The sequence below is a fragment of the Coloeus monedula genome, assembly GCF_965178545.1.
Source record: "Coloeus monedula genome assembly, chromosome: 10".
NCBI classification, from domain to species: domain Eukaryota; kingdom Metazoa; phylum Chordata; class Aves; order Passeriformes; family Corvidae; genus Coloeus; species Coloeus monedula.
The window spans coordinates 4,383,580-4,410,214 of record NC_138790.1 but is presented as its reverse complement, the minus strand read 5'-3'; the positions used below and the strand labels follow the sequence as shown (position 1 = coordinate 4,410,214).

Genomic DNA, 26,635 nt, shown 5'->3' with positions numbered 1-26,635 from the left:
CCTGGAGAGCACTTAGCCTCCGACACACGAGTCATCCATTTTATCCATGCAATTCAGCAACACCTTCCACTCCTACACAAAAATATCCCCATCTAAGTAATAATGAATACATCATTCCTGATTCCGAGGGAGCTCACCAATGAAACTATTTCTGTTACCTGACTTTGTTTACAGCAAGCCATGGAGTTTAGAAACTAAAGCAAGATGTTAGAAACAGCAAATTTTAGTTTTGTCCATAATTAGTTACAGGAAAACTTGAAACTCAAATCTTCTTGCCTGATTTCTACCAACCACTGAGCAGATACTTTCTGGGAAGGGGCTCTGGCTGTCCTCAGATGTTCAAAGCTGCCCCTAAATAAGGGTGTGCTTATCAATACATCTGACCTCCACAGCAAGTAATCAGTAGTCACTCGTCAGTGAGGTGGAGGGTAACACACATTACACTGCCACTGCAAAATCAATCTGGCAAGAGCGGAAAGTCAAACTATTACTGACCCATCATTTTGGCAGTTCCATGGATACATTCAGAACCACCATGAAAGAAACTCTACATAGATACTTAAGAGTTCAGTACCATGTCCTTACAAGTGTTGAATACAGTACAAAGTCATGTTTCACAGCACGAGACTCCCAGGAGAACAGGTACATCAGAATCCCTCTAGCCCAAGAGTGATCAGGACCATTCTGAAGAACAGCTTTTCCCTTTATAGCATACCAGATTTCAGCAACCCACTGGTTGAGGATTATGAATTTTCATTAGCTGCAGTGCTCTGCAAAAAAACCACTCCCAAACCTATCAACCTGTAACATGAAAGCAATCTCAGGATAACTGACCAACAATTAGCTTGAGGTAAAAGACATGGAAAAAAATCTGTCCATGGTAGCCCTGGTGCTCGGCTACAATTTTAGAAGCTCAACTACTTAAAACTACCTGCAGCAATAATCCTGACAACGAAACACTATTCCTGCAGATTGATGCAGTCACGTTGCACCTTCCTCTTCCATGTGTTGCTTTTTTCCAGAAGGTTACCAGGTAAGTTATTGTTATTTTTGAAGACCTACAATAAATGAAAATAGCCAGTTAGTTCAAGCAGCTTAGTTCTGTTCCCCCGAAATACACATAATTCCATTTTAACATTAGAGCTTTACAACCACCCACACACTGAAGAAATAGGATAATTACCCACACTTCACACCTACTCTGCTCTTTTCCTTCTGGGGAACACTCAAGACACTGATTTAGAACAGCTTTCTGCTCAGGGGCTGTCACCTCTCCAATCAAACAGCGTGGATTTGGTATGAAGCAAATGCTGAAGTATTGTCACATTTTACATCTGTTCCATTTCCTTTGTTTTAAACTATAAAATAAAACCTCCCAAACCCCAGGAAATGTCTCAAAAGGGAACAAGGCAGAGTTGCACATCTTTACCATACTCTCAGACAGGACAATTTAGGGCAGCTTACTCCCCAGTGAGGAGCCTTTGCCACTGTGTTCTGTTAGGCATCAAGAAACCTCACCGAGAAAAGTCACTGAACCCATTTCAGCATTTGCTTTGCTTCCATCAATCACCAGATTCCATGAGATTGAAGAGTTTAAATGCACCATACTGTTCCCCAGCACAGAATGTTTTCCGGAAGGATGTCACCAAAGACAATAGGAAAGAAACCACAATAAGCAACACAAGTCAATCTTTATTGAAAACTGAAGTATTAATACATAACAATTCTTGTTACAATAAACGTGCTTTTAAGAATTTAAACTTGAGCTCATCTACTCATTGAATTGCATAAAAAATAAAAAAGTATGAATTTTCACAATTGAACTGGCTCAGAATGGAATCTCCACTCTTTGTGTTGATGCAATAGTTCAATGCAGGAGTGAGTGATGCCTTAAAACTTATTCTGGAAGACAACATTGACCTAAACTTAAAAAAAAAAAAAAAGTACCAATACAACTGTTCCTAAGACAGTTTTAAAAAAAGTCATAAAAAGGAAACCTGTGTCTATTTCATAACAAACATGGAAAACTATTACTGGGGCCTCTTGTACTTCCATTGCATGCACTCACTTTTTTAGATCTTAAGACAGGAGGGCAGCCAATAATAGCATTACAATTAAAAAAACCCACTAACAAATCCCTTCTACTTAAAACAAGTCTGTACAGCAGCCAGCTAAAAAAGCTTTCCCAGTTTGCCTGCTAAGTGCCCAAAAGTCACAACCAGTTTAGAAAAGTCATGGTCATTTTCTTGATGTTGAAACTTCAGGGCCCATAAATTGTCTAGAGTACTTTTAAAAATCACAAATGGACCCTTACTACGTTTGAAGTTCAGATGTTTCAGTGTTATATGCAACCTGCACAAGAAAAGGTTTCTTGTCCCCAGATAAGCACTGTTCCTCTTCCCTCTCTTGTGCCTACAGGACACTCCTCACCTGCCCTCAGCACCCCGGGCAGAGGTGCTCCCAGCCTGCCCAGAGTCCCTGCTCCTTCCCAGCAGATGTGGGAACCAGCTCGACTCTGGGCCAGCCCTGGTGCACAAGCTGCCCAACCCTGCTGCAGGTGTTCCTGGCCCCTGGCATTTTACCTCCTCAGCGTGAGGGGCTCTGCAGGAAGCCTAGAGCTGATACAACACAGGATTAGAAACTGACACTTCTTAATGAGAACAAGGTGAACAAGCGGAAATTGCCATGTCTTTTACAGCCCACACAAAGCCTGGCCCACAGGGCTGAGGAGCCTGCCTGGACCGACACATGCTGGAGCAGGCTGGGGCAGATCAGGGCTATTTCCTAAGGAACACTGCACAAACAGCCTGGGCAGCCACGGACCAGGCACAGCCACAGCATCTGTCCCGTCCCTCAAGCTCCAGCTGAAGCATCACTATTGCTCACGCTCCTAAGATGGGAGTTTTCACACACATGGTGGTCACCACTCCTGGCATGAGTTTGACCCCAGAGTTAGGTGGTGGTATCAGATTGCTGCGCTTACCAATTTGAGCAAAACCCAAATGAACGGTGTGGAATATTGTGCTGAAGCACTGGGGAGTGATTCCAAGTCAGTGCTCTTGCCTTACTACCCAAGGAGCAGTGAAGGCAGAACGCTCCATGGAGAGCAGCCAATGCTGAGTACCCTGGTGCAGCTCTGTACCATCAGCTACCCTGACAACACTAACACACAGTGGTACTTATGGGTGGTGGTTTGCTTCTGTTGTTTGGTTTGCTTTTTCAGTGGATGAAGCAATACAAGGAAGAACTTCAACTAAAATAAAGGACTTTTGTCATCTACCACTGCATCTAAGCATTTACCTTGCATAGTACACTCAAAACGAAGCTTTCTTGAACAGCATTCCTGCATGTCTCCTAGAAACTCCAAACAGGAGAGGGTTACAACAAGCATAAGCAACATCTAGTAGTAAGGTGTCTCTTTTCCTTCCTAGTATTTAGTTAACCACCACCACACTGACTAGGGCTACATGTTTTTGGTGCCAATTAGCCATTTTTCTTTTGCTGCTGCTACATTTAAAAGACATTTTCATCAGCTATTACTGACATAGGGAATACCTCGGTTTTTAAAAAATACTTTATCTAGACGCAACACCTGAAATTTGAATTAAAAAAAAATTCTTGGACTTCTCTTTGTTATTGCTGCAACAGTTATTTTCAGTTCCAGGTTTATAGTAGTACTTTTTTTTTTAATCATATAAAGCTGCCATAAAAGTTTTTTTTCTTTTTTTAAAGAGAAGCTTGATCTGAAATGTCTCTACTGCACTAGCTCTTTTCATTTGCTGAGGAGCTCTAGTGCAAACACATACTGCGTTTTCATTTATAAAGGAATTCTAAATAGGGAATGTTATATAAAAAGCAGGAGAGAATGTTTCGTAAGACCCTCACTGTGTAAACGCCTATTTAATGATGTACAGTTTCCCCCACTGCAGTTTTATATCCATGCTTTCTACTATTTGCAACAAAATACCATTAAGATAGTTATATATACACATATTCCCCCCCGTCCCCCTGCACTGTGCTTTTGGTTACTTTTCATAACAACTCCTGGAGACAAGCTCCAGCCTCCCAGTAGGATCAGAATCGCTCAGGACTGGAAGGTGCAGTACCTTTGAACAAGGTACAGTTTCTCCCTCCTGGATGAATCCCATAATGCAACTTAGAAAAAAAAGTGCTCAAGTAAGTGAGACTGCCTAAGTGTTATGGAATACTATACAGAGACCAATTCCAAGGTGACATTTAGGAATCTGAAGTTAGAGCAAATATATAGGAAGTTATATTAATTCCTAAACTATTTCTCTATTGCAGCATTCATGGAAGTTCTCTCCTACGACCTTCAAAACTTCAGTTTATGGTGATGAGACAGGAGACAGCAAAACTTCCAGCTTGGCCCTCAGAGCTCCTCCCCAACACAGCACTGCTCCAACCCTCAGCTCCTGGTTAAAACCACGCTCAGGACAAGCGCCCTGCATTGGTGCTCACTGTGCTCTGCCACACCTGACTAATCACAGCTGCAAATCTAACACAAATGGAATTGCTACACACACTTGAACAAAGCAGATTCAATTAAGTTTGTCTTGAATAATTTTCTGCTCCATATAAAAACATACGGAGATCCCTAAGCTGCAGTAAGTGCTCATGAGTAAGGTTGAAAGTACTTATTCCAACAACATAGTTATGTTCAAGGCATTAGAAATAAGGGGGCCATCCACTGACAGTGATTCATGCAAAATAAACCTAAACTTTATTAAAAAAAAAAAAAAAAAAAAAAAAGGGTACAAAATACAGAGAGTGCTTACTGTAAAAAATAAAGTTACTGAAGGCTCTAACCACCAATGGGGTATGAAGGTACACAAGCCTTTCACCAGGGCAGAGTACTGGGATGGCAGCACTAAATCAGCACTGATGCTACCTCAAATCAGCTGCCAAACCCGTACAGGAGCAGAACACCCCAAAACAAAGCATAACTAAGATACACAACTTAAAAAATTTAATTCTGAATGGAAGTTAACCTACGAGAACAAGACAGCCTGATATACCTTTGTGTAAATGCTTAAAAGGGAACAACATTTTATATCCATTTACTGCATAATTTATTGCAGGCAGAATGTATAAAAAAAAATTGCATCTTTCTGGAAATGTAAATCAAGCAGGTTTAAGAAGAACCTCGGTTTTAATGTGCAATATTCAAATTTAAAAATTTAAAATCTCCCCCATAATAATTTTGGTATACAAATGGGTTCCAAGGCTAGCCCTTTATCCCCACAGCATTTGCTTTGAGGTACTTTAAAAATTGAAGTTGCAAGAAAGAATATCACAAATGACTCATTGCAATGAAATGCTAATCTGCAGTCGAGTCTTATTTTACGTGCTTCCAAGTGCAATTTAGGAAGTAAAAAAAAAGAAAATACTAAGAAAACACACCAAAAGGCTGTAACCAACAAGTGGCTCCTACTTCAATTACAAATATTTTCATGAAAAAAACCCAAAATGAAACGGATATTTAAATCCTCTATATTCTGGCAGCCCTACTACAGAGTATCCATAGTCCATACTGCAAGTAGATAATAAGGAAATTGTGTTAAAATGATTTGTTCCCCTTTAACATACTCATCAGGCACACAAGCTTTCCTCAGAATAACATGCAGCTGAACTCTGTTGCAGAAAGCCCTTGCACTTCTTAAGTTTCTGGAAAGCAAGCTGGATCAACTGCACATACGTTTTCAACTGACTACAACATTCTTCAGGAAAAACAGCACGAATTTGCTCAACTGAGAACTAAAAGGAAGTGTTTTTCTATCAGTCTGTGTGGCAGTCTCACTTTGACACATCTTGCATTATCTGAAAGATAGTACTGGTTAGAAATCTCCCCAGGACGTGCTATTCATTATCCAGGTGATATCACCTCCTACTATTCCTAAGAGCCAGTTTTGCCTCAAGGAGGTCTGCCTTATTTACTGGCACACACAGCATTACCTTTGTCATTTCATTCTGATCCTTAAGAACATCTGTATAACACTGATTTCATACAATGAAAATGAAAAGGTATGAAGTAAACTAATCGTGTGCGGGATTTCTACAGCTTGTCTGACTCATTTTCCAGTCACTCCAATTTATTAGCTGAATTTGAAAAGAACTCATCACTTAAATAAAAATATGCCCCTATTAAACTGGCAACTCCATCAACCTGAAACAGGCTGAAGCACTCATCTAATGTGTGTTATGGTATTCTAGAAAGAAACTCACTTTCATGATTCTACCTTGTCAGACCCTGCATACATTACAACAGTGCATTAGTGATACAAGTTGTAAAATACTTTTCGGTTCCTTTGGATTTGCATATGATGGTTTTTGCATCAGTCACTGCAGGTAGATTGAGCAAGCTTTGTTTTTGTGTTTTAACATGCATTCAACTAGATATGGATCAGAATAAATTTATACTCCCTTTTTATCATTATAATTAGCTAAAAAATTGCAAGACAGTCCACAAAACAGGATTTGCTTTAAGACTAACTGCTGGAGTTCCAAGATGTAAGATATGCAGCACTGGAAAATCTTCAGTGATCAGGAATTAGTAGTGTTTAGCCGAGTGTTGAAAGCATTCAGAAGGAAAGTCCTGGTTGGAGGCATGAGGGCTTCAGCACCAACTTTTAAACCTCAATTTCTTGATTGCATATCTCCCATCTTTAAACCTACATTAAGAGGGGGGAAAAGAGTGGGAAATACTCTCAATTAGGTGAAATGTTATTTGAGTGTGGCAGAACACACTAGCATTGCATGCACCACACTGATACACACATATATCAACAAATGTTAAGTGTTAAATAATGTTACCCTAGCACTTATCCTGTCAGCTGACACATACAGCCCTCTGGGCTAACAGCACACTACATGGACTTGCTCTTGTCATGTCCAGTCCAGCTTTCTGTCATCACTACCATTGTGTTTAATGTAGAAGACGCAATATTAAGAAGGTATTCTGTGCTAAATTTAATTACCAGCAGTAACGAGTTTATTCCCAGCATAATTTTCACTTCTTATATTCATGTAATGCAAGACTCTTGGCTGAAATGCTTCATGTGAAACACTTCAGATCTGCAGACAGCTATGTAGCATCACAGCAAAATGAGAAATGGCTGCTACATTACTATCTCAAAGGGAATAGTCACCTGCAATCTCAGAACTCTGTACTTCTAACTGCTGAAACAGAAATCCAGAGAAAGTTAAAGTTAACTTTTGTCATAAACTAAATTGACTAAAAGTGAAAATTTCAAGTTCAGTTGGTCTGACAAGCCATTATTTCAAATGAAGCTGTTTTCAACTTAAGCTAAAAATAACCAAGCAAACAAGAAATGAAGTGGGTATCACAAAAACATTAGTCCTCGTGTCAGTTTGATACAGATTACACCCCCAAAATCCACCCCACTTTATAGCAGATTTCAAAATTAAACTCGTTTTCTTGAAATCCATGATCTAAATTTTGGCTCACACTAAAAATGCTTTTTCTATGCTGACTGCATGCAGTATGAACTGATACTTACCTGAAACAGAGTGAATATACAAAATTATTTCAAGGTTATCTGTTTCAGCAGCTTGTGAGGAATACTCACCCTCTGAGCAAGGCAAAACACCTTGCTTACATATTTTGCCGATCACAGGTAAGACTACAAAGTCAAATACATTCATTCAGGAATCACAGTACTGCTGAATTCAACAATGATTCCAAAATACTGAATATATTTAATTCCAGATGTATTTTAATTAGGCAAACTTAAGGCTCCTTCTTTCATATTTGACAATCACGCCTCATGAAATGATTCATGACTTGTGAAGACACAGACCACTGAAGAAATCCCAGTAGGATTTTTGAGTATTCCTGCTCAACTGGAGTACTGTAGAAGCACCCTCCATTGCTTATCATCTGCAAAATGTCCCCAAAAGAACTTGCAATGCTGTTTGTAAAAAAGATTAACTGCTTTCAATGTAACTTACACTGACTGCCAGGATGATCACCACTGTGGGGGCACATAACTATAGGTTGGTGTTCCTGGAGCCCGATATGTGGGCATAGTAACTGGATGAGGGGCTACTGGAGTTGGGGAATGAGTTGTCAACAAAGTACCTAGAATGAAGAGAACAGTTTTTCAGTAAGCAAAAATTCTAGTAGAGGAGGGAAAAAAAAAAAAGGGTGGGGGGAGGGGGAGAAAAACAACTTAATTTTAAAGACAGTTACAACTTGTTCATCTTCAAAGTTACCACTATCATTTTGCACTCCAGTCCCAATCTTCTTCAAGCCTTTAAGCAAGGGGGCCATTTTAGCCCAGTGGATGTTTAGGCCAATGCATACAAAGATATTCATTACTCAAAAATAACTCTAGCAGAAACCCTGCAACATAAGCAACTCTTCCCACAGCAGGCTTTACATGCCATTAAGAATATTTGATGGTAGAGATAACTTGACTGATAATCAGAATAAGTTAGTTCTTGTTTGCACTATTACAGATAGGCTTTTTCCCCATGAATGAAGCTCTAATGTTAGTTCAGTTTGTAACACCTAACTCCTCTAGTTTTGAGGTTTCTCAAATTAAATTGTAATTTTGACAGGATAGAAACCAGAATCTAGAAACAAACTTATGGCTCTTGTTTTTTCAATTTCTAAATTAGTGTCCCTTGAGTGAAGGTGGACTTTTCTTTGTGAGTTAACACCCAGTGAGTAACAAAGCATGGCACCTCAGCAAACACTCCAAGATGAAACTGAATTATTGGTTAAACACCATTCTCTCCAAAACACTACCACTAAAAGAGTTTGGCAATAGGAAGTAGACATCCCCAACCATTTCCCATGACACAGAGAACCTGCAGGTACTGCAAATACATGAAGTGTTGTATCTCAAGACAAGGAAGGTCTGTGATACGAGGGGTGGGACCAAAACACTGCATTTTCCTCAGCTCTAAGAGGCTGCTGCTTTCAACTGGCTCAGAGAAATGCATTGGGAAGAGGAAGTCACACTTTTGACACTGGTATGACAAGATGCAAAGGGTGTTAAGAGTAAGTGATATTCTATACAGATATGAAGAAAAACTACTAAGTCTCATAAAACCAACTCTGAAAAGAGGATGTGGTACCTCCATCCTTAGAGGTGATCAAGGTACTGCTGAACAAGAACAAACCCTGACCCAGCTGGGCTCACTCAGAAGACACTGCACCACACAACCTGCTAAACTGACATTTGTATGATTCTGTCAAGTACACCTGAGGCATCACATTTTGTAACATAGCTTTGCTCCACCCCGGGCTCAAAGGAGAGCTCCACTGAGAAAAAGCAACAGTTGGAAGTGCACACACCTGCTGACATTGCCATAGTCGTCCCAGCCACCATCCCCATGGTGACCCCGTTCCCCCTGGGCGGCGGGATCGGAGCAGGATACATGGTTGCTGGCATTCCATTGGGCTGCACGACTGTGGTGTGGTGGATTACGTGGGGTGGTGCTGCATATAAAGGCTGTGTGTAGTAAGTGCCTTGCTGTTGGAGAAAATAACAGTACATTAAGGAATTACAGTGTATCTGCTGGGGAAGATACATGGTATCTTCTTTCACAAATGTATCATAAAATAAAAGTATTACTCTAAAGATGCAATGAATTTACAGAGCAGAAGCCAAAACATTAATTTTAACTATTACAATTGTGTTTCACTCACAGTGTAACATTTTATCCCTTTTTAAGGCATTTAGAATAACAAAGTAGGGACCTTTGTAGATGCTGGCTGTACCGTCAACAATAAGGGCTCATACATCATTCATTCTCTTCATTTTGATTCTTTTAGTATATTAATCCATGACAGAATTCCTCATTCCTTCACAACTTTTTATTCAGTTGCTTTTAGTAAAATACCCCAATGTTTTTGGCAAATCCAAGTACACTAAGCAGACTGAATAAAACTTGTTAAGTGCTTATTAATACTCTTCAGCTACTGCTTACATGCCAGGTGAGTTTCCACTATGAAAAGGCAAACTTTCCCCAAAATATCACGTTTATTAACGTATCTTAATTCTACCCTTTCCAATAGTTTTCAACAGCTTCCCAAGCATGAGACTTGGTAAATCCCTGAAATCACAACAGAAACTCCATTAAAAAAATTGTGACCATTTTTGACAAAACAAAAATCAGGATATAGGTAGCTATAGGATCCAGCCTGTTTTGGTAACTACTGAATTTAGTGTCTCTTCAGTAAGTGCTGAGTAACTGTCATGCAAGAGAGAATGTAAAACTGCACACACACACTAAATCACTGTATTAAGAATTCTTATTGTAGGCAGCTACAAATTCTCTCCATCCACAAAGAAATGAACGTGATGAAAGTTGGAAGAGCTCACACAGCTATCACAGGGACCACACACAGCACTGCCCACAGAGGCATTCTGTGGCTCTGCCCACGGACCTGTGCATATGGGTTCTGCTGTGGGTAGGCACTTCGGACTGGGTACACAGCAGTCTGGTAGGGGTTCGGTGACGACGAGTACGGCGGCACTGCTCCACTGGTGGGTGAACAGGACACTTTGTATGGGGTGCCTGGCGTATAACCTGAAACAAAGGGAAAGCTGCATTAAAACAATGTGGAAAACACTCAGCAGCACGATGCTTTCCAAAGTCAGGCACAACAATTCTCATATTTCCCAACTCCATAAGCTTCATGTGAGTACTTCCTAAGTTAGTCCCAATATCCAAGCCTAAGTTCTATCATTTACCTCATACTGGTAACAGTCTGGAAATAGTATTTGACTGTGTCAACTAAGTTAACTGTGCACTTGCACAATTTACTTTTCAAGTCTATGGATATGGGGCAAAAAGTGCATTTTCATAATAACATATTAGGCAGCATCCCTACATAGGGGGACTTGGCACATGTAAGTGTCAGTCAATTCTCCACACAACCCCAAATTGTACTGGCAAAACAGTAGCAGTCAACTAACCTGCTGTAGGAGATGACACAGCACAAGAGTAAGAATTACAAAAGCCAGAATCATCTAAAGACCTCATGATGGATTTTTCAGAGAACAGAGACAAAATCTGCAACCCCCTACTTCAGCTTACTTTTATTTCTATTTGTTTTCTGGCATTTTCTGAACTGCTAAAATAAACATGAAATGCTCTACCTTTAAAACACAAACACTGCAAAGTTCAGTGCAACTGCAAATTAGACTTGGAAGGCACTTAAGATCCTTAATTCTTCTTTTTGAGTATTATATATGTAGACATATCCTTAAACATCACTTAAGAATTGTTTTTATGCTTTACAGTAAGACTTCAGATGCCATCAGAAAGTGGTTGGCATTCCTGTTACAAGGCCCCCAAAATCAGTTTGCCTTGTAAATGTTTGGAACTGTTGAATTTTTACAGGGATAAGTAGCAACTGCTGGCTCAGACCCTACCCAAAGACAGCTTTTCCATAATTTCTCCAGCCCTCATCAGACAAGGTCTCAGGGTCAGAACAAGGGCTTGAAGAGGCGTAGAGGAAATTGTGAGATAGATTATATATATAATGTTTCTGTGTGCTACACTCCCAAGATTATTCTGTTGCCAGAATGGGAATACAAACACCTCAGCAGCAGTATCCAACAGGAGTAACATTTAGAGTAGCAAACAACAGGCATGACCTAGTCTGGAGAAAGCACCAAGGCCCTGTGCTGTTTTGAAAACATCTTGGATCTCATGCAGGTCCCACCACACTAGGAGACACAACATCCACAGCTACAATTTGTAGTTAGTTGGAGTTGAACAAACTAGTACCAGGGCAGGGCAAGGCAGAACAGACACTTGGTAATTACAGGAAAAAAATGAGACTATCAGAGTAGAGATTAGGTTGATTTTAAAAACTGTCTGGAATGGGCTGACTTCAATACAGAGAACAGATCTGAAGTTGCATAGCAGAGAGAATGCTGGCATTTGTGCTGTCAAAAATCAGCCTGTGCAAACAGCATGATGACACATGACCTTCATTCTTCTTGAAGAAGTCTGGGCTTCTGTTCAATTTCATTACACCCTTCAAACTAAAAGTTGTTTAGCTTACAAAGAAATAGTTTCACTGTTTCTTTTTAATAGAATTTATTACCTTTTAAAAAGCTGCACCGCAGCACTTACTCTGACCTCTTGCTTTTAGAGATCCTAAGTATTTCACAGATACAGCATGGTGAAGAAGTAACATCTATTAGTATGGGTAGCTATTTGTGGTGAAAACCCCAGCTACAAAATGCTGAACATGAAGAATCACTACAACCATGTCCTCAGTGAAGCCCACTCTCATTCTAAAAACCCACTGATACAGCTGCACAGGCTATTTCTCTTTCATTCTTGCAAAGTGGTAAATCTGCACAAGAGGTATTCTGTCTTCCCAATTATTTTTTTTTCTCCCTTATATGGAGCAAAGACCTTAACAGTAAATTACAGGGTAAGTCAAAACCACAGTAATTTAAGACAGTTACCTTTTAAAAAAAGTACCCTTTCACAACAGCAGTGGCACAGCACATTCAAATGCTGCTGTGTAATATAAATTTACAAAAGCTTTGATTCTACAAACAAGAGGTTACATCAGAAAGGTTAAAAAAGATATTAAAAAATCCCAGCTGTTAGTACAAAGTACTCCAAGTTGTTATCTGCCTGAATTAGAGGTCTGTACATTTTGAACTTTTGTTAACAGCTTAAAGAGCAGCAAAAAATTAAAGCTATTCTTAGTTCTGAAATAAAAGCTTACTTCCTATTCAACAGCAAGAAAGACTAACAATACTAGTTTTTTAAAAAATTAATGACATTCAATGACAGTATACAACTTCTATTCATCTTTATTGCTTTTTCTTAGAAGTGAAAAAGTTCTTTCTTTGACTTTGCTATATAGCATGAGATATATTCCAAGATTAATCAATGCAAACTAATATTACAACATGATTAAGTCTAACAGGTCAAGAATCTTCCCCAGATTCCCCATGATTAGTTAAATTGATTCCATGCAGCTTGGCCTCATCTTCCTGCAGCAGGATTTGCAAACTGCAACCTGTACTAAGACTGGAGCTACCTTTTGGTTACCTGACCCTAGAATCAAAGCCTACAGCTACTCCTCAGCACAGCTGCAGGATATATGCAGGGCAGCACAGAAGGCAGTGAAACTGAACCACCTGACAGCAGTGAAGACAATAATAAAAGCCCACACGGGGGTCTGCCCCCTGAGCTAAGAGTTCTACCCTGATGGGAACTACTCTTCCTCGAATGTGGCTCTCGGAGTAAGTTCTCAAGCAATCCAGTGCAGATGCAAGCTGGCAGCCCCAGATACGATACTGGCACAGTGGCAATACCTAGCCATGGGATAGATTTTTTTTTTTTAGTTCCTGGAACTTACAACATTAATCTGTTTCCTTACCTTAAATTCAAGGCCAAAGACAAGATGAAGTCTGAGTCTGTACTCACTCTGCCTCCAAGCAGCAAACTGAACAGTGACACAGGTTGTACCAACCCACAGAGTTCCAAGGAAAGCTACACACTTCTAACAGGTTCTGCAGGCACACATTTTAGATGAGTCTTGCCTCAGTAATTGCTGACACACCCTCAAGAGTCTCCAGGTAGTTAAAGTCCATCCATTACAAACACTGAACTTCAATACCAAGCAAGCTTCCACAACATAAGCTTCCCAATTTCAAGCAGTATCCTTTCCTATTACCATAAATTAAACAAGTGCATTCACAGACAAACTTGGTTCTGAGGATGCCCAGCTCTACATTACCAAAGCAATGTAAGGAATTCCTCCCTATACAAAATAACCATAGGGAGAATACTGTTGTATCAGGTGCATGTTCCTGCTTTAAGTGGAAATTAAATGCTACCAGTCTCTGTTTTGTTTCAACTATCAGCACATTAAAATCATGTTCTACTTGGGAAAACAGAACTACACAAAAATAACTTTGATGAAGGCCTTGTTTTCCATGTCTGTTTTTCCACCTCCCTTTTCCAAGGCTCATCCTAGTCCCTTTCTTAAATAACACCCATGTAAGTGCAGTTACGTAAGTCCTTCCCCTGTATCCACAATGCCCAATCAGTTCTACCCAGCAACGAGGCTTTCCAGAGAGGGATGAAAAAGAATAATTTTGAGGATAACAGACAGAAGAAAAAACAGGAATCTGGAAATGACCAGCAGGATGCAAAGCAAGCAGAACCATGAAGGAAGCAGTGAAGGGAAATGTAATGCAAACCTCAAAGATCATCTGGAAATACAGAAACAACAGCTAAAACATCAGCTGTTCCCTTCTTGGAAGGTGCATGCAGTATGACTTAAGATTATTATAACTTTAATTTATCAGATGATTCCTTACAGGTCATACTCAAGGTAACATAAAACTTATCCCACAGTACAAGTGTTATTGTAAGCCCCTACAGCTTTTCCTCATTCTTGCTTCTAACCACTTGCAAATGTCAGGTTCTTGCTCCGACATCCCAATTCCACATACCTGTTTGGAAGGTAGGATTTGCTCCAGGATACATATTAGGGGAATAGGCAGGAGCAGCCGCTGCATAGCCCATGGGGAAGCCAGCTAGAAGAAAGAACACACCAAAGTTATTTTCTAGACTGACTTTACTCAAAGTTCTCAATGCACATGCTTTACCTGAGGCAAGCAAACAGACACAATCACACCTCCTCAAACAAAACAGTGCAATCCCCTTCTCCCAAGCCCCCTGAAGATGAATGCTAAGTGAAGGGAACAGCTATGGTTTCACAAGTCCATTCTCTCTTACACCCCTCTTTCAGCGATCTCCATTGGACAACTAATTGTTAAGTTACTTGGAAAACAAAGTTTTGTGTAACTGTCCTGCATGCCTGCCCCTGGGGAGATGCACATTTAGCACTTATCTGAATGGACTTTTTCACAGAAATAAATCCCTAAAAGTTAGAGTGACTCTGACTCTCCAGATCAGAGATATCTCAAGTAGAAAGTACAAAGCAGTAGTAGTCCAAACTGCTTGCTGAATTTGACACATATTTGCTACTACACTTGGTATCAAACAAGCTCCCCAGTTTCAGACACACACAGTGACAACAGTAACAAGTGATTCACAGAGGTTATTGGCAAAATTACAGTGAAACACTTCCACATCAGAGAACACTGTAATATACTCCAGTGTAAGGCACAACACAGCATTTGCAAAAGCTACTTATTGGAAAGACATGAAGCTTGTTTAGATTAATAAGTGAAATTTCTGAATTAACAATAGCTATTAGTTTTCCCAAGAACCTATTTACATTATTCAAACCTGTAAAACCAAGTCATGTCTGTATTCAGAAAGAGTTACTACATTCTGCTCTCTACATAGAAAGATTTCAGCTTCTTCAGATAAAAGGCAATTAATATTTGCATATCCACTGTCAGACTCCGAGCTTAGTTTTAAACTGCTGTTCAAATCTGAAGAGCTTTTATTTCACTATGAATCTCAGAGTCCTCAGCAATTACTCCCAACAATAAGAATTACTTAGCTCAGGACTATATATGCTAACCTAGTTTTGTAAAGCACTCTGTAAACATATCAAATGACATACACTTGGCACTACTATTAGGTGGTCAGCATGGATAAGACTAAGAAAAGCATTAGGCTTAAAAATCAAAGTTAAAAATAACATATCCAAGTCGTAACAACTTTTCAGAGTGTAAATAGCTCTTCAGTTTTCAAACTCACAAGCTGCTGGTGGAAAGCTTTAGTACAGCTTTTCCTTACTCAAACACACTACACATCTGCAACAGTGTATGTGGGAAACATTTTCAGTCCTTTCTTTCCTCCTTCACAGCTTTAGCTGCACTGTGGAGCACTGAGCTACTCAAGAAACAGGTCATTTGTGAAAAATCTAACTACAACAAGCAGCAGCTTTAGCTTCTACAAGGAACTTCCATCCATATGAGAACATATGAATATTGATTTCTTGCTGCTGTAAAACTATCCAACAGCCTGAAATAGGTGTAGTATAATATAAACAGTTATTAAATATGCAACAGCTTTAGAAACACATTGCCTTTCAATAACGCATTCCACCTACTGCTGTGTTCCTCACTTTCTATTACCATGCAACCCATGTAAATGCAATGATTCTGAGTGGAGAATCTGCAGCTTTTCAATTAGGAGAAGCAAAGAAGGGGGACTTAGTCATGCAACATTTTTCAAAAAAATCCTAAAACGCAAGTCTACTTTTCCTTTTAAATAATATGCTTTGTATTCATCCCATAATCTTAAAGCCTGGACCAGGCAGCTCAGCAAACTATCTAATGGTGTAACACATTATTGACTAAGCTGAATTTAAGGGTCACAGTGGTGTGAACTGACCAACTAACTGCTGTGAGGGAGAATTCTAAGTAACCACATTGTAGCACAACACTTAAGGCACTTCTGTAACAATTCTATTGCAATTCCATATATTTTAGTTATGCAGACTGGCAAATATAAAGCACTTCCATAATTTAATATAAAGTCTAGGATTTATAATAGTATAGTAAAAGATAAGAGACTGCGAGGTTGTTTAAACTGCTATTTCTGAATCTACAATAGTATTTTTTCCTAAATAAAGGTACAACTTTGTTTAGTATAGACAAGAGCCTTGATGCAATATGTAGATTCTTATAAGCACAAATGAAAACCTGGTTAATATAAATCTGGGTTTAGAAAATAGAGCTAAAGATATGAAGTTATATTCAAATAATCCATAATAATCTTTATCTAAAGCAAAAGAAAAGCAATCTATTACAAATACAAAAATAACTGTCCCATGCATTTTATTAATTAGTAAGCCTCTGCTGCTTGCCTTATTGTAAGATTACTACAGCCTTTATAACTCAGACAGTTACAGAGAGTAAAACCATCCTGCAGGACTTATGGTTACACAGTGTCAGCTTTACAATTTATTACTGCACCATTCCAGTCACTCAACAGACTTAAAAACATTTCAACACTTTTTGTGTTTTCCCTTACAAATACTGTAGAAATCAGGAAAGGTGCGTTAGTTTGAGAAACATGAAAAGCAAAAAATTAAATTAAAATGCTTTTGAGACAATCAAGCCAATAAAGAGAATTCATTTATGCACCACTATTTAGAAGGAATAACAGAGAAAAATAGAACAGGAAAACAGGAACTCTAGTGCATTATCCAAGGTGAAAAACAGATTTAAGAATGGTAAATACCAGTAGGAGAATATAGTACAGCTACCAAGAATATAAACAGTAACAGCACAGAGTAATTTCTGCCTCCCAACACAGACACCAACTAAATCACAAAACAGCATCCCTGCAAAAGCTAAAGAAAGCTAAAGAAGTTTAACTTCTTACGAAATACAAAACTGAGCAGAAAAGACCCTCCAGCCTCTCCCAGGATGGAAACTCCCTAATCTCAGAGATAACAGAAAAAAAAGGCAGCATCAAGACATGCTGCTTGAAATGTCTCCCAGAGGCACACAGGCTTCTCTTCAGCCCTCCTGGAAAGTTCTGTGCAAATCTAATTTTGCCTCATCCAACTTTTAGACTATGGAGACGTCAGAAATGAAGCCACCTTGCACACACACTAGGAGATGAGGGGAAAAAACCCCAAAACCTCATGAGAAGCTTTAAGTCAACGAGAAACAGATAAAACAAGAAATTAAATGTATTTCCATTTCAAAAACATTTTTGGCCATTTTCTTGGTCCCACTTTTGATGCCATGCTTAGGGCAATCAGAGAACAGATAGCATGAACAAGAATTAGAAGATAGAAAGGTTAACAGTGCCAGTCAACTGGCAGCAGAAATAGATTGCCTCCTCTTCTTGCAGGGCGTAATTATTAGAGCTCCTAAAATAAGCTGCATTGGAAGAGATACTGAAGTTAGAAATATAACAGAAGAAATAACATCACTCTTGAAATGTCATTTTTTTAATTTAAAAGCATCCTCATCCCAATCCCAAAACAGATTTACATGAAGGCATTCCTAAGTCACTATTTCTTCTTGATCACAAGCAAAGAGCATTGTAACCAAAATTTGTTAGAAAACAGAGTTGCTTACCTGGATAACCAATTCCTTTGGCATTTGCATAGGGAACCCCAGAAGATCCAGGGCTATACACAGGATTCATGATTTCAGTAACTGAATCAGGAAATAAAGAAAAAGAAAACCAGTATTTACTTAGGTATAAGGAAAGCTTGAAACCTCAACAGGTAACATGGAACTGGAAACTGAGGAAACATATTGGAAGAAAAAGTAACAAAGGAAAAAGCAGCAATTGCGCTACTTCTCAATATTAAAGCTGTAGCTACAGGCAGGAAATAATCACTGCAGGAATAAGTTTCAAAGCATCCCAAGCCTCAATCAGCTAGAGAATGTCTCAGGAATGAAACATTCCCTGTTGCAGAGCACACTTTCAAAATATTTCCATTGCCCAGAGCTCCCCCCATGGCACGCAGATCCATAACCCACTGCAGGAGTTCTCATGTGTTGGACTTCTCCCCTCATGCCGCCTATCAATCACTCAGCAGCTCTCTACCATCTATCAATCTTGCTTTCTTTCCATTTCTTCCTTGAAGCCTCTAGCCAAGGGATGCAAATACTTACGGTCTATTCCTACTGGCATTTCGAACCTGGCATTCCAGTCCTTTACCAGCACTAAATTATCATTATTACTACAGAAGCAAGTGGCAAAAGACTCTTGTGCACTGAGACAGCTACCCCACATTTCTTCCTTTGTTTATTTACTGCCAAGTTCTTCAGAGCCTATGACAAGCCGACAGTCATGTCCAGTCATTTCTGAATGATGCATTCACACAAAAACCAGGCTCCTACAGCCAGCATCACCCACACGAAGAAAACCAAATCCCGTTTTAAAAAGAACCTTGTATGTAAACACCAAGGAAAATAAAATTGCATTGGAGATGCTTCTCAAGTGCCTCATACAGGAATACTGTTTGCAACTACTATTTCAGAATTTTAGAAAAAAATTCCACATATTTAAAGCTCAGTATCGCCAATCATCTGACTTTCTGCGCATATATATATATATATATACCTACACACACAGAGATTTACCACTTCACAGGGGAGGTTTATGTTGGATATTTGAAAAAAGTTCTTCCCCCAGAGGGTGGCTGGGCACTGAACAGGCTCCCCAGGGCAGTGCTCACAGCACCAAGACTGACAGCTCAAGGAGTGTTTGGACAATGCTCTCAGGACATGGTGGAATTCTTGGGTTGTCCTGTGCAGGGTCAGGAGCTGGACTGATTATCCCTGTGGGTCCTTTCCAACTCAGGACACTCTATGATTCTTCCTGCAAGCACCCAAGACAGAAGGGCAGCCTATGAAACCAGACTTTCTTATTAACTGCTAATAGCTGACACTTGAGCTACTTCTCGAGATGCTATCTTACTTCAACCAACAGGGTGTTAAGCAGTTTAACAGTTTAATGAAATTTTGTAAATAAAGTTTATGAAACAAGGAAGTATAATTACACATGCAGTACCTTAGTTACAGAATATGTTATGGCATGAATCCAAGTGGAGTTTATCAGTATAGCTGCACTGATAAACCTGCATTAAGTGACTCTGTAAAGCATAAATAATTTGCTTTTTAAAGGAACACTAAAAGCAGCTCTGTGCCAAGAGAATTAGCAGCACCTAGTACACAACAGATATAAAACAGCCATTTGTGCAAAATTAGGAATCACTAAGTGCTGTCAGAAAGTTTATTATCAGGTTTCACAACACACTCAAAGTCAATATGAGAGAATTACAAGATTCACCAGTTTCTCGGGCTTCCTCCCCTCCCTTTCCAATAACATTAACTTACATAGAATTACTGTTTCGTTCAGATTCATACTTGATTACACATCAAGAAAATAGAATCCACTGAGTTAAAAACCAAACAACCTGCCATTTACATCACTTAGTATGAATAAAGTTCCCCAGAGCAGCATGTTTAAATCACCTGACCCACATCAAGCACTATTTGAAACAAATCTCTTTGAAAATGTTCTACAGCAAGCTATACTTCAAGTCTAAAGTGCTATATTCCACTGGAGACCTGTGGAGTTTTAGCAGCATTAATTCTTCTGTGCCATAATCAACAGGTGTATTTTGCTGGACCAGCATTTTCTTTTAGCAAGGCTGCTCTTTTCTCCCATACTTTTCTCAGTGTATCCTTCTCTCTGAACTATGACTCTCACTTACTTGAAAGCTTTCAGTCTGTTTGCTTTGTATCTCCCTGCATTTTCTTCTCATGTGCATTTCTGCTCCTCCTTCAATGTCGATTTTGTTACATTTTGTCTCTAAATTTACAAAACCCTTAGGGGCTCAAGCTTCACTTTGGTTTCAGCATTTCTCAGTTATGGGGTAAAAGTCTTAAGGAGATGGATAAACCTTTCCACTCAAATAACACAGCGCTCTCTCACACTCTCATATCCTACAAATGTGCTGCTCCTCCTTGCACTCTCTACAGCAATAAGGAGAAAAAACTCTGGAATCTTCTCACCATTCTGAATGGCAGTGAACAAAAAGAGGACTGTCAGGTGGCAAATCAGCAAGGGTAAGGGCCTTCTGTGAACATTTAGGCAAAATACACAAAAACCCCAACTATTAGAAATATTAGTAGACAATGACTGCAGAACCACACATGGACATACACTACAGGAGATGCCTTAAAGAGAAGCCACACAAAAATGAAGAGGTAGAGAAAATGGATAGAAAATGTCAGACAACTCAAGACTCTATCAAGTACACACTGAGAGAGAGGAACTCCACTTAAGTAAGGGGGGAAAAAAAAATCCCTATGGCACTGGTAGCCTCAAGCTGTTCACTTCCACTTCAAATGAATCCATGCTTCCAACTTCACATGCGTACATACACACAAATTAATTCAACTTTGGTGGGACGGGTATGCACTTTCACCACTCCTGCTTTCACTGCTGACAGACAAGTCAGAGCCACCAGCCTACACAAAGTGCTTACAGTCTGTAACACAGACGAAATGCCAGACCACTTCTAATTATAAATAATTATTTTCAGGTCTTCTCTGAAGGACCCAACATGTGTAAGTATAATTACATAGTATTACCCAGTGGTTGCAATCATCCCACTCTTACCATAATTTTACTTGGAAGGGCATCTGTTATACTGAGATGTGGAACCTTGCAGTCCACTTCCCTGGAATGCTTCAAGTCCACATCAAACACTAGGGAGGACTGGGATAAAGCAAACCCAAAGAATCAGTGTCTTTCAACTGCTTTGTTGGCATTCCCTCCAAAGCATTCTCATGTTAATGGATATGCAAATAAGTGTCTACAGTGCATCATCTGTATATAAATTGCACAGAGCTAACTGTATATGAATTACTCTTTCAGCTGAAATGAAGGCAATCTTACTTATTAAAGATGCTCTGATTAAAGACTGCACAAGGATGCTGGGAAGTGCAAACCTTCACCTTTCACTCTTGCCAAAGCCAGGCAATCAAACTCAGTTTTCATCAGGCCTGTTAGATCTCATCTAACCAGGACAACCATCCTCCTCTTAAATCCACATTTTGGGAAGCTGAGCACAAAGGCCAACCACTAATGCTGATGCTCTAGCACTCCCACTTGGATCTGCTTTGCACACAGCCTTTCCTGCTACACTCGGAACAAGCATGTTTCTAGGAAACTCTGCTTTTAAAAATAATTTCACAGAGATTAATGTAAAAACCCACAGATCAATGCAAACACTGAAAGACAAACTGCACGTTCCTTTGCAACACATGTATTTTCTTACTCCTCATTTTCAAAGTTGTGCAGAAACACCACCAGAGTAAGATCTACCGAATGCCGCTTTGCGCTCATTTTATGACAATTCCATCACAAGAGTTGGGGAAAAATCTCCAATTACCTTGGCTAAAGCACTCTACTGTGGTCCACCAACACTTTCCTTCTTGGATCTTAGGCAACTCACACTAAGTCATTTCAGGGTTTAACATCTATCCATTCTGGAACACTTTCAGAATTTCATTTGCTATGAAATTGTACAAATGACCCAGTTTCCACTACTAAGTTACCATCTCAATAACGTTCTACATTTTACCCATTTGACTTCTAGTCAAAGCATAATACAAGTAAAATACATAAGTGCCTGGTAGCTCGTAATGTAAAAGAAGTAATTTCCACTGCTAAGTAACAAAGAAAACAGTTCATGATACTTCAGCTCTTCAAATAACTGACAATTAAAGTCTCAGTTACATTATGTTCCGTTAAAACTTCAGCCACCAAACACGCCATTTGATGCAAATCCAAGGCCAAATAACAGGCACTTTTCTCACCATTAGTTTAAAAAAGGGGGCTCATATTATAAAGCCCAAGACAAGGCATCCCATGCTGTACTGGTATTAGCAGGTAGTACTTAATTTCTTCCATCCATCCAAGACCTCAAAAAAGGTCACTGAGTTTTCCCAGGAAGGAGGTACTCGCCCTGTTCAGGCTAGGGCAGGGGTTTATGGTAGCCCATGACTGCAGGCAGCTGGAATCAATGCTCACACAGAACTGTTGTGCAGCTGGCAAGCAATCCCTGCACTGGGACCCCTCGCTAGGCTAGATCAGCTAAGCTGGTTGCCAGGATTCTGGGATCTGTTGGAGGATTTTTGGATAAAGGATTGCTAGTTTTCCACCTATCAGCTTGAGAGAACTGAGACACATCCCCAAACGGCCAAGACTAGTTCTAGGGCATGGAAGGGAGCAGGACTGGACAGTGACAGGACAGACTGAGGCTGCAGAACCACAGCCTAGAAAAGGACAGCTAACAGCTTTGCTCGAAGTTCACACATAAAATAAACTACAAAGCTGGAACTATCATCCCCAAGCAAGTCTTCCTCCCTGCTTGAGTTACAAGATGCTGTCATAGAGAAAGAATAAGACACCTCCAAGCACTCTTCTACGTTTTGTGTGCATGCATTCTTTTTTCCTAAGACTAAAAAAGGAATGGAGCAGTTTAGACTCTCCAATCTATTTAATTAATAATTTAATGTAAGACTGAATACAACTCTCCCCTGTAAGCCTGTTCTACCAAGGGTGTGTTAGGATTTTTTTGCTATGTAAAATACACATACAGTAACACCAACACCATTTGTACTCAGTATCTGTAAGGACAGAGACAACATGACTACATAGGAAAGACTCAGCAGTTCCGTATGTCATTCACAAAAAGAAAACCTACACAAAAAATTTAATACTAAGCTCCTGCTTGTGATCCAGTTTCATTTGTACATTGTGGCATTGCTCTAGTCTTCATATCCCAGAACATTACCGAAACCTTTTTTTCTTCAAAAAAACCCCTTCTAACTTATGAAAACATTAAACAAACTGCCCAGCGTTTCTCAACGTCTACAATTTCTGTTGTTGCTATGGCACAAGGGGATAGAAGTTGCCAGCTCCAATCCCCGCATCTCCTGTGTAACTTTGAATTCGTATATATTCTCATCTCAAACAAGTCCCCAAAACATCAAGTCCTTACTGTAAGGATCACAGAAGCCAGTCTACTGCCAAATTTAGGGGAAGTTACCCAACTATGAGAAACAGAGGAAAAAAAGCAAATTGGAAGAATGTAACTTCACTATGTGAAGGAATTGTATCTAGAACTTTTTAGTTAAACCCCAGAGCTCTGCTTCTTCCTAAAATCCTATAAAGCATTTTTTCATTAAATTAATTTTGAGTTTATTCCCTATTACTTTCTGAAATAACATGAAACGGTCACAAACCACAACGAACACAGGATTTCCAAAAGCCTCCTAAGCCCTCCTCCTTTCTAACCTCAGAGTTAAAGTGTGTAATTACCACCCCAAACGCGCAGGGAAAGGGTGCGTTCTATGAGCGTGGAAGTTTTATGACACTGACAATTACACACCTTGCAGCAAAATCACATCAGAGCAGACAGAAAGTCTGGTCACAGGAGGTAACATGCACACTGCGATTCAACATTCACGAACAAATCAAGTCCAGCTCTTCTGCCCCTGAGAGCTGGGTGTCTGCCCTCTCTGAATCCCTGACTTTTTACGTTTCTCAGAGCACTAATTTCACCATCTGGCTGGTGTTTATACGGCTCCAAACAATGTAGAAAAGCACCGCAAGCCCGTTTGTACCTTTTGCCTTTCTGCCTCACAAGAGACCACCGAGGGCTGAGATTCGATTGCCGCCTGCAGCTCACAAAGGTACGGAGCAGACCGCACACACGGGCCCCCAAGCCGCTTTCGCACGCAGCTGCAGCCACTGATGCTGCTGATTGGGGAATCCAGCCGGCCGGAGCCCTCATGACGACAGGCTCGATTTTTACCAAGTTCCCACCCGGACGATGCTGCGCTGCCATCAGCGAGCGGCAGCGCCGTGCCCTGAGCACGCCCCGCTCGGCGCGGGGACCCGCGCTCCGGGCACACAGCGAGCGCCGCGGGGGCCGAGCGCGGGAGGCCGCGGGCCCTGCGCAGGGCGCCGGCAGCGGGGCCGCCGCAGGTACCTGTTACGGCCGGAGCCGCGCGGCCCCAGGCGGCGCCGCAAGTTCCCCATCGCCGGCCGGGCCGCAGCGCCGCGGGGCCGGGGCCCGCGGCCCGCACCTGTGCCGGGATGGCGGAGCGGGGCCGGCCCGGATGGCGGCGGGCCCGGCGTCCCTCCCTGCCTCCCCCCGCGGCCCCGGGCGCGCCGACGGGCCCGGCCCGCACTCACCGTGAGCGGCGGCGCTGCGTGCGGGCGGCGCGGCGGGCGCTGGCTGCGGCCGTGCGTGCGTGTGCCCGCGCCTGCGTGCGGAGGTGCGCGCCTGTGCGTGGGTGCGTGCGCGGCCCCGCGGGCACGGGACGCGACGGGAGGGGGCAGCCGCTCCGCGCCGGCCGCACCGCACAACTGCGCACCGACCGCCGTGACGTCACTTCCGCCCTGCCGGGGAGGGGGGAGGTCACGTGCGCGGAAGGGCGCGGGGCACGTGACCGCGCTGGCCAGCGGCCATGGCGGGCGGGGCCGGCGGCGGCAGCGGCGATCTCCGCAGTTAATGCGCCCACCCTGATAAAGAAGAATATTCCGCTGAAATAGATCAGTGGAGTGTTTTAACTACACGTCTCAGTATCCCAGGGAGGCTGCTCCCTCTTTGATGGGCTTTGGCCTGCTGCATAATTCCATTAAACCACTTGCCAGCACAGCTCGCTGTCACTTTTCGCAGCGTTAGTTTCAGATGCATAATGCAAACCAACTGCCATGTGGAACACCAGCTTACGGTGCAGAAACTGAGGCTGTCTAACACAATTCTGGAAGTTCCATCTAGTTTTCACATCTGTTTTTTGAAAGAAAAATCCCACTTCCATGGAAACCTCTCCCAGGTCCTATGAAAAACATGTTTCGGAAACTAAAGAACGTTTTAACCCACTTCTTTCAGGGGTGGTGCAGTCCCCCTCCTGGAAGGATTAGGGGCCCTCTGCCAGCCTGGCACACGAGCTGAGGAAAGAGCAGCAGAGCCGGGAGTGTGAACCGAAACTTCGGCAAGAGATGGATGGATTAAACAGCGCCTCCAAGAGTGCCAGTACTCCAGGAAGGCAGTCCTGCGACTGTGGGAACACCTCCGGAAAATCTCTGCTTTCCCAATAGTTTTTGTTTGCTCAGCAGGCAAACCCAGGAAACTTTTCGAGACATTTGAACTGTACTAAACTATGTACAAAACTGAAACAGAAGAGCACGGCAAATTAAAACAGATATGATTTATAAGAGAGCTTTCTAATTCTCCATCCTCCAAATGATGGAGGCAAGCCAACCCTCCAACCCTACAACTCTTAGAACTGCCTAGTTCTGTGAAGGTCATGATTTGATCCTCAGACAAAACACTCAGAACTCCCATCTCAAGAGATCTGGAACTGGCCTCCTGAGAAAGCACTGAGTACCTGCTGAGGACAGGGCAAGGCAGCACTGTATGGCAGGGGAATTTAGCCCAGAGCCCATGGGCATTACTGAACATGCAGCAAAAGAGACCCGAGTGACAGCCGTGCAGGATTCATGCTGCTGGTGCTCAAAACCACACATGTGGAGCTACACACTTGTGGCAAAGGCCCAAGCCAAGCCAACACTCACACTGCCCAACAACTGCAAAGGAAACATAACTTTGTAACATCTGGACAGAGAGCATTTGTCCTGAAAAGTCAGTACAAACAGCACCACTGTCTCCGGGCTGTTCCTGATGGGCACCACGACCAACACTACCAGAGCGTGGGCTGCTGGCAGGACAGCAAATACATCAGTGATTGGTCCTGGGTTGCACAAGAATGCATAAACCAGAGAGAGTCATACTGGCATCAAACACAGACGAGTGGTGAGAGGCAAGAGGTGAGTGGCCCAGTGTCCTGTCCCTGGTGAGACCTGCTGATGTAGCAAATGGCCAGCCCGGGCAGACAAATGTGGATAAACCAACATCTCCTCCAATTCCAAAGGGACAACAATGAAAGATACCAGATCAGCCTTTGCTTACAGAAGGTGAGCAAAGTCCCCAGTACAACCAGTGGAGCCCTGGCCAGCACACGGCCCACACAGATGAGCCTGGCATCCAGAGGGATGTTACACCCCTGAGGTTACAGGAAGTCTTAGAAATGAGGTGAGCTCAGGTTTCACTGATGTTTCC

The 26,635-nt window shown here is 41.5% G+C and overlaps 1 protein-coding gene across 3 annotated transcripts; it reads right to left on the bottom strand.

Moving 5' to 3' along the window:
• Window positions 1-1,675: 1,675 nt before the first annotated feature.
• FAM168B (family with sequence similarity 168 member B) lies at window positions 1,676-24,866 on the bottom strand. Of its 3 annotated transcripts, none has more exons than XM_082288355.1 (7): window positions 24,706-24,866; window positions 18,054-18,134; window positions 14,490-14,573; window positions 10,439-10,581; window positions 9,344-9,521; window positions 7,990-8,119; window positions 1,676-6,689 (listed from the first exon to the last, which is right to left on the bottom strand). In XM_082288355.1, exons 2-6 carry the CDS (start codon window positions 18,121-18,123, stop codon window positions 8,007-8,009), a joined length of 588 nt encoding a protein of 195 aa, XP_082144481.1. In that variant the 5' UTR covers window positions 18,124-18,134; window positions 24,706-24,866; the 3' UTR covers window positions 1,676-6,689; window positions 7,990-8,006. The 3 variants fall into 3 exon arrangements, with proteins under 3 accessions (XP_082144481.1, XP_082144482.1, XP_082144483.1); XM_082288356.1 differs by lacking the exon at window positions 24,706-24,866 and adding an exon at window positions 24,132-24,271; XM_082288357.1 differs by lacking the exons at window positions 18,054-18,134; window positions 24,706-24,866 and adding an exon at window positions 15,292-15,337.
• Window positions 24,867-26,635: the final 1,769 nt, after the last annotated feature.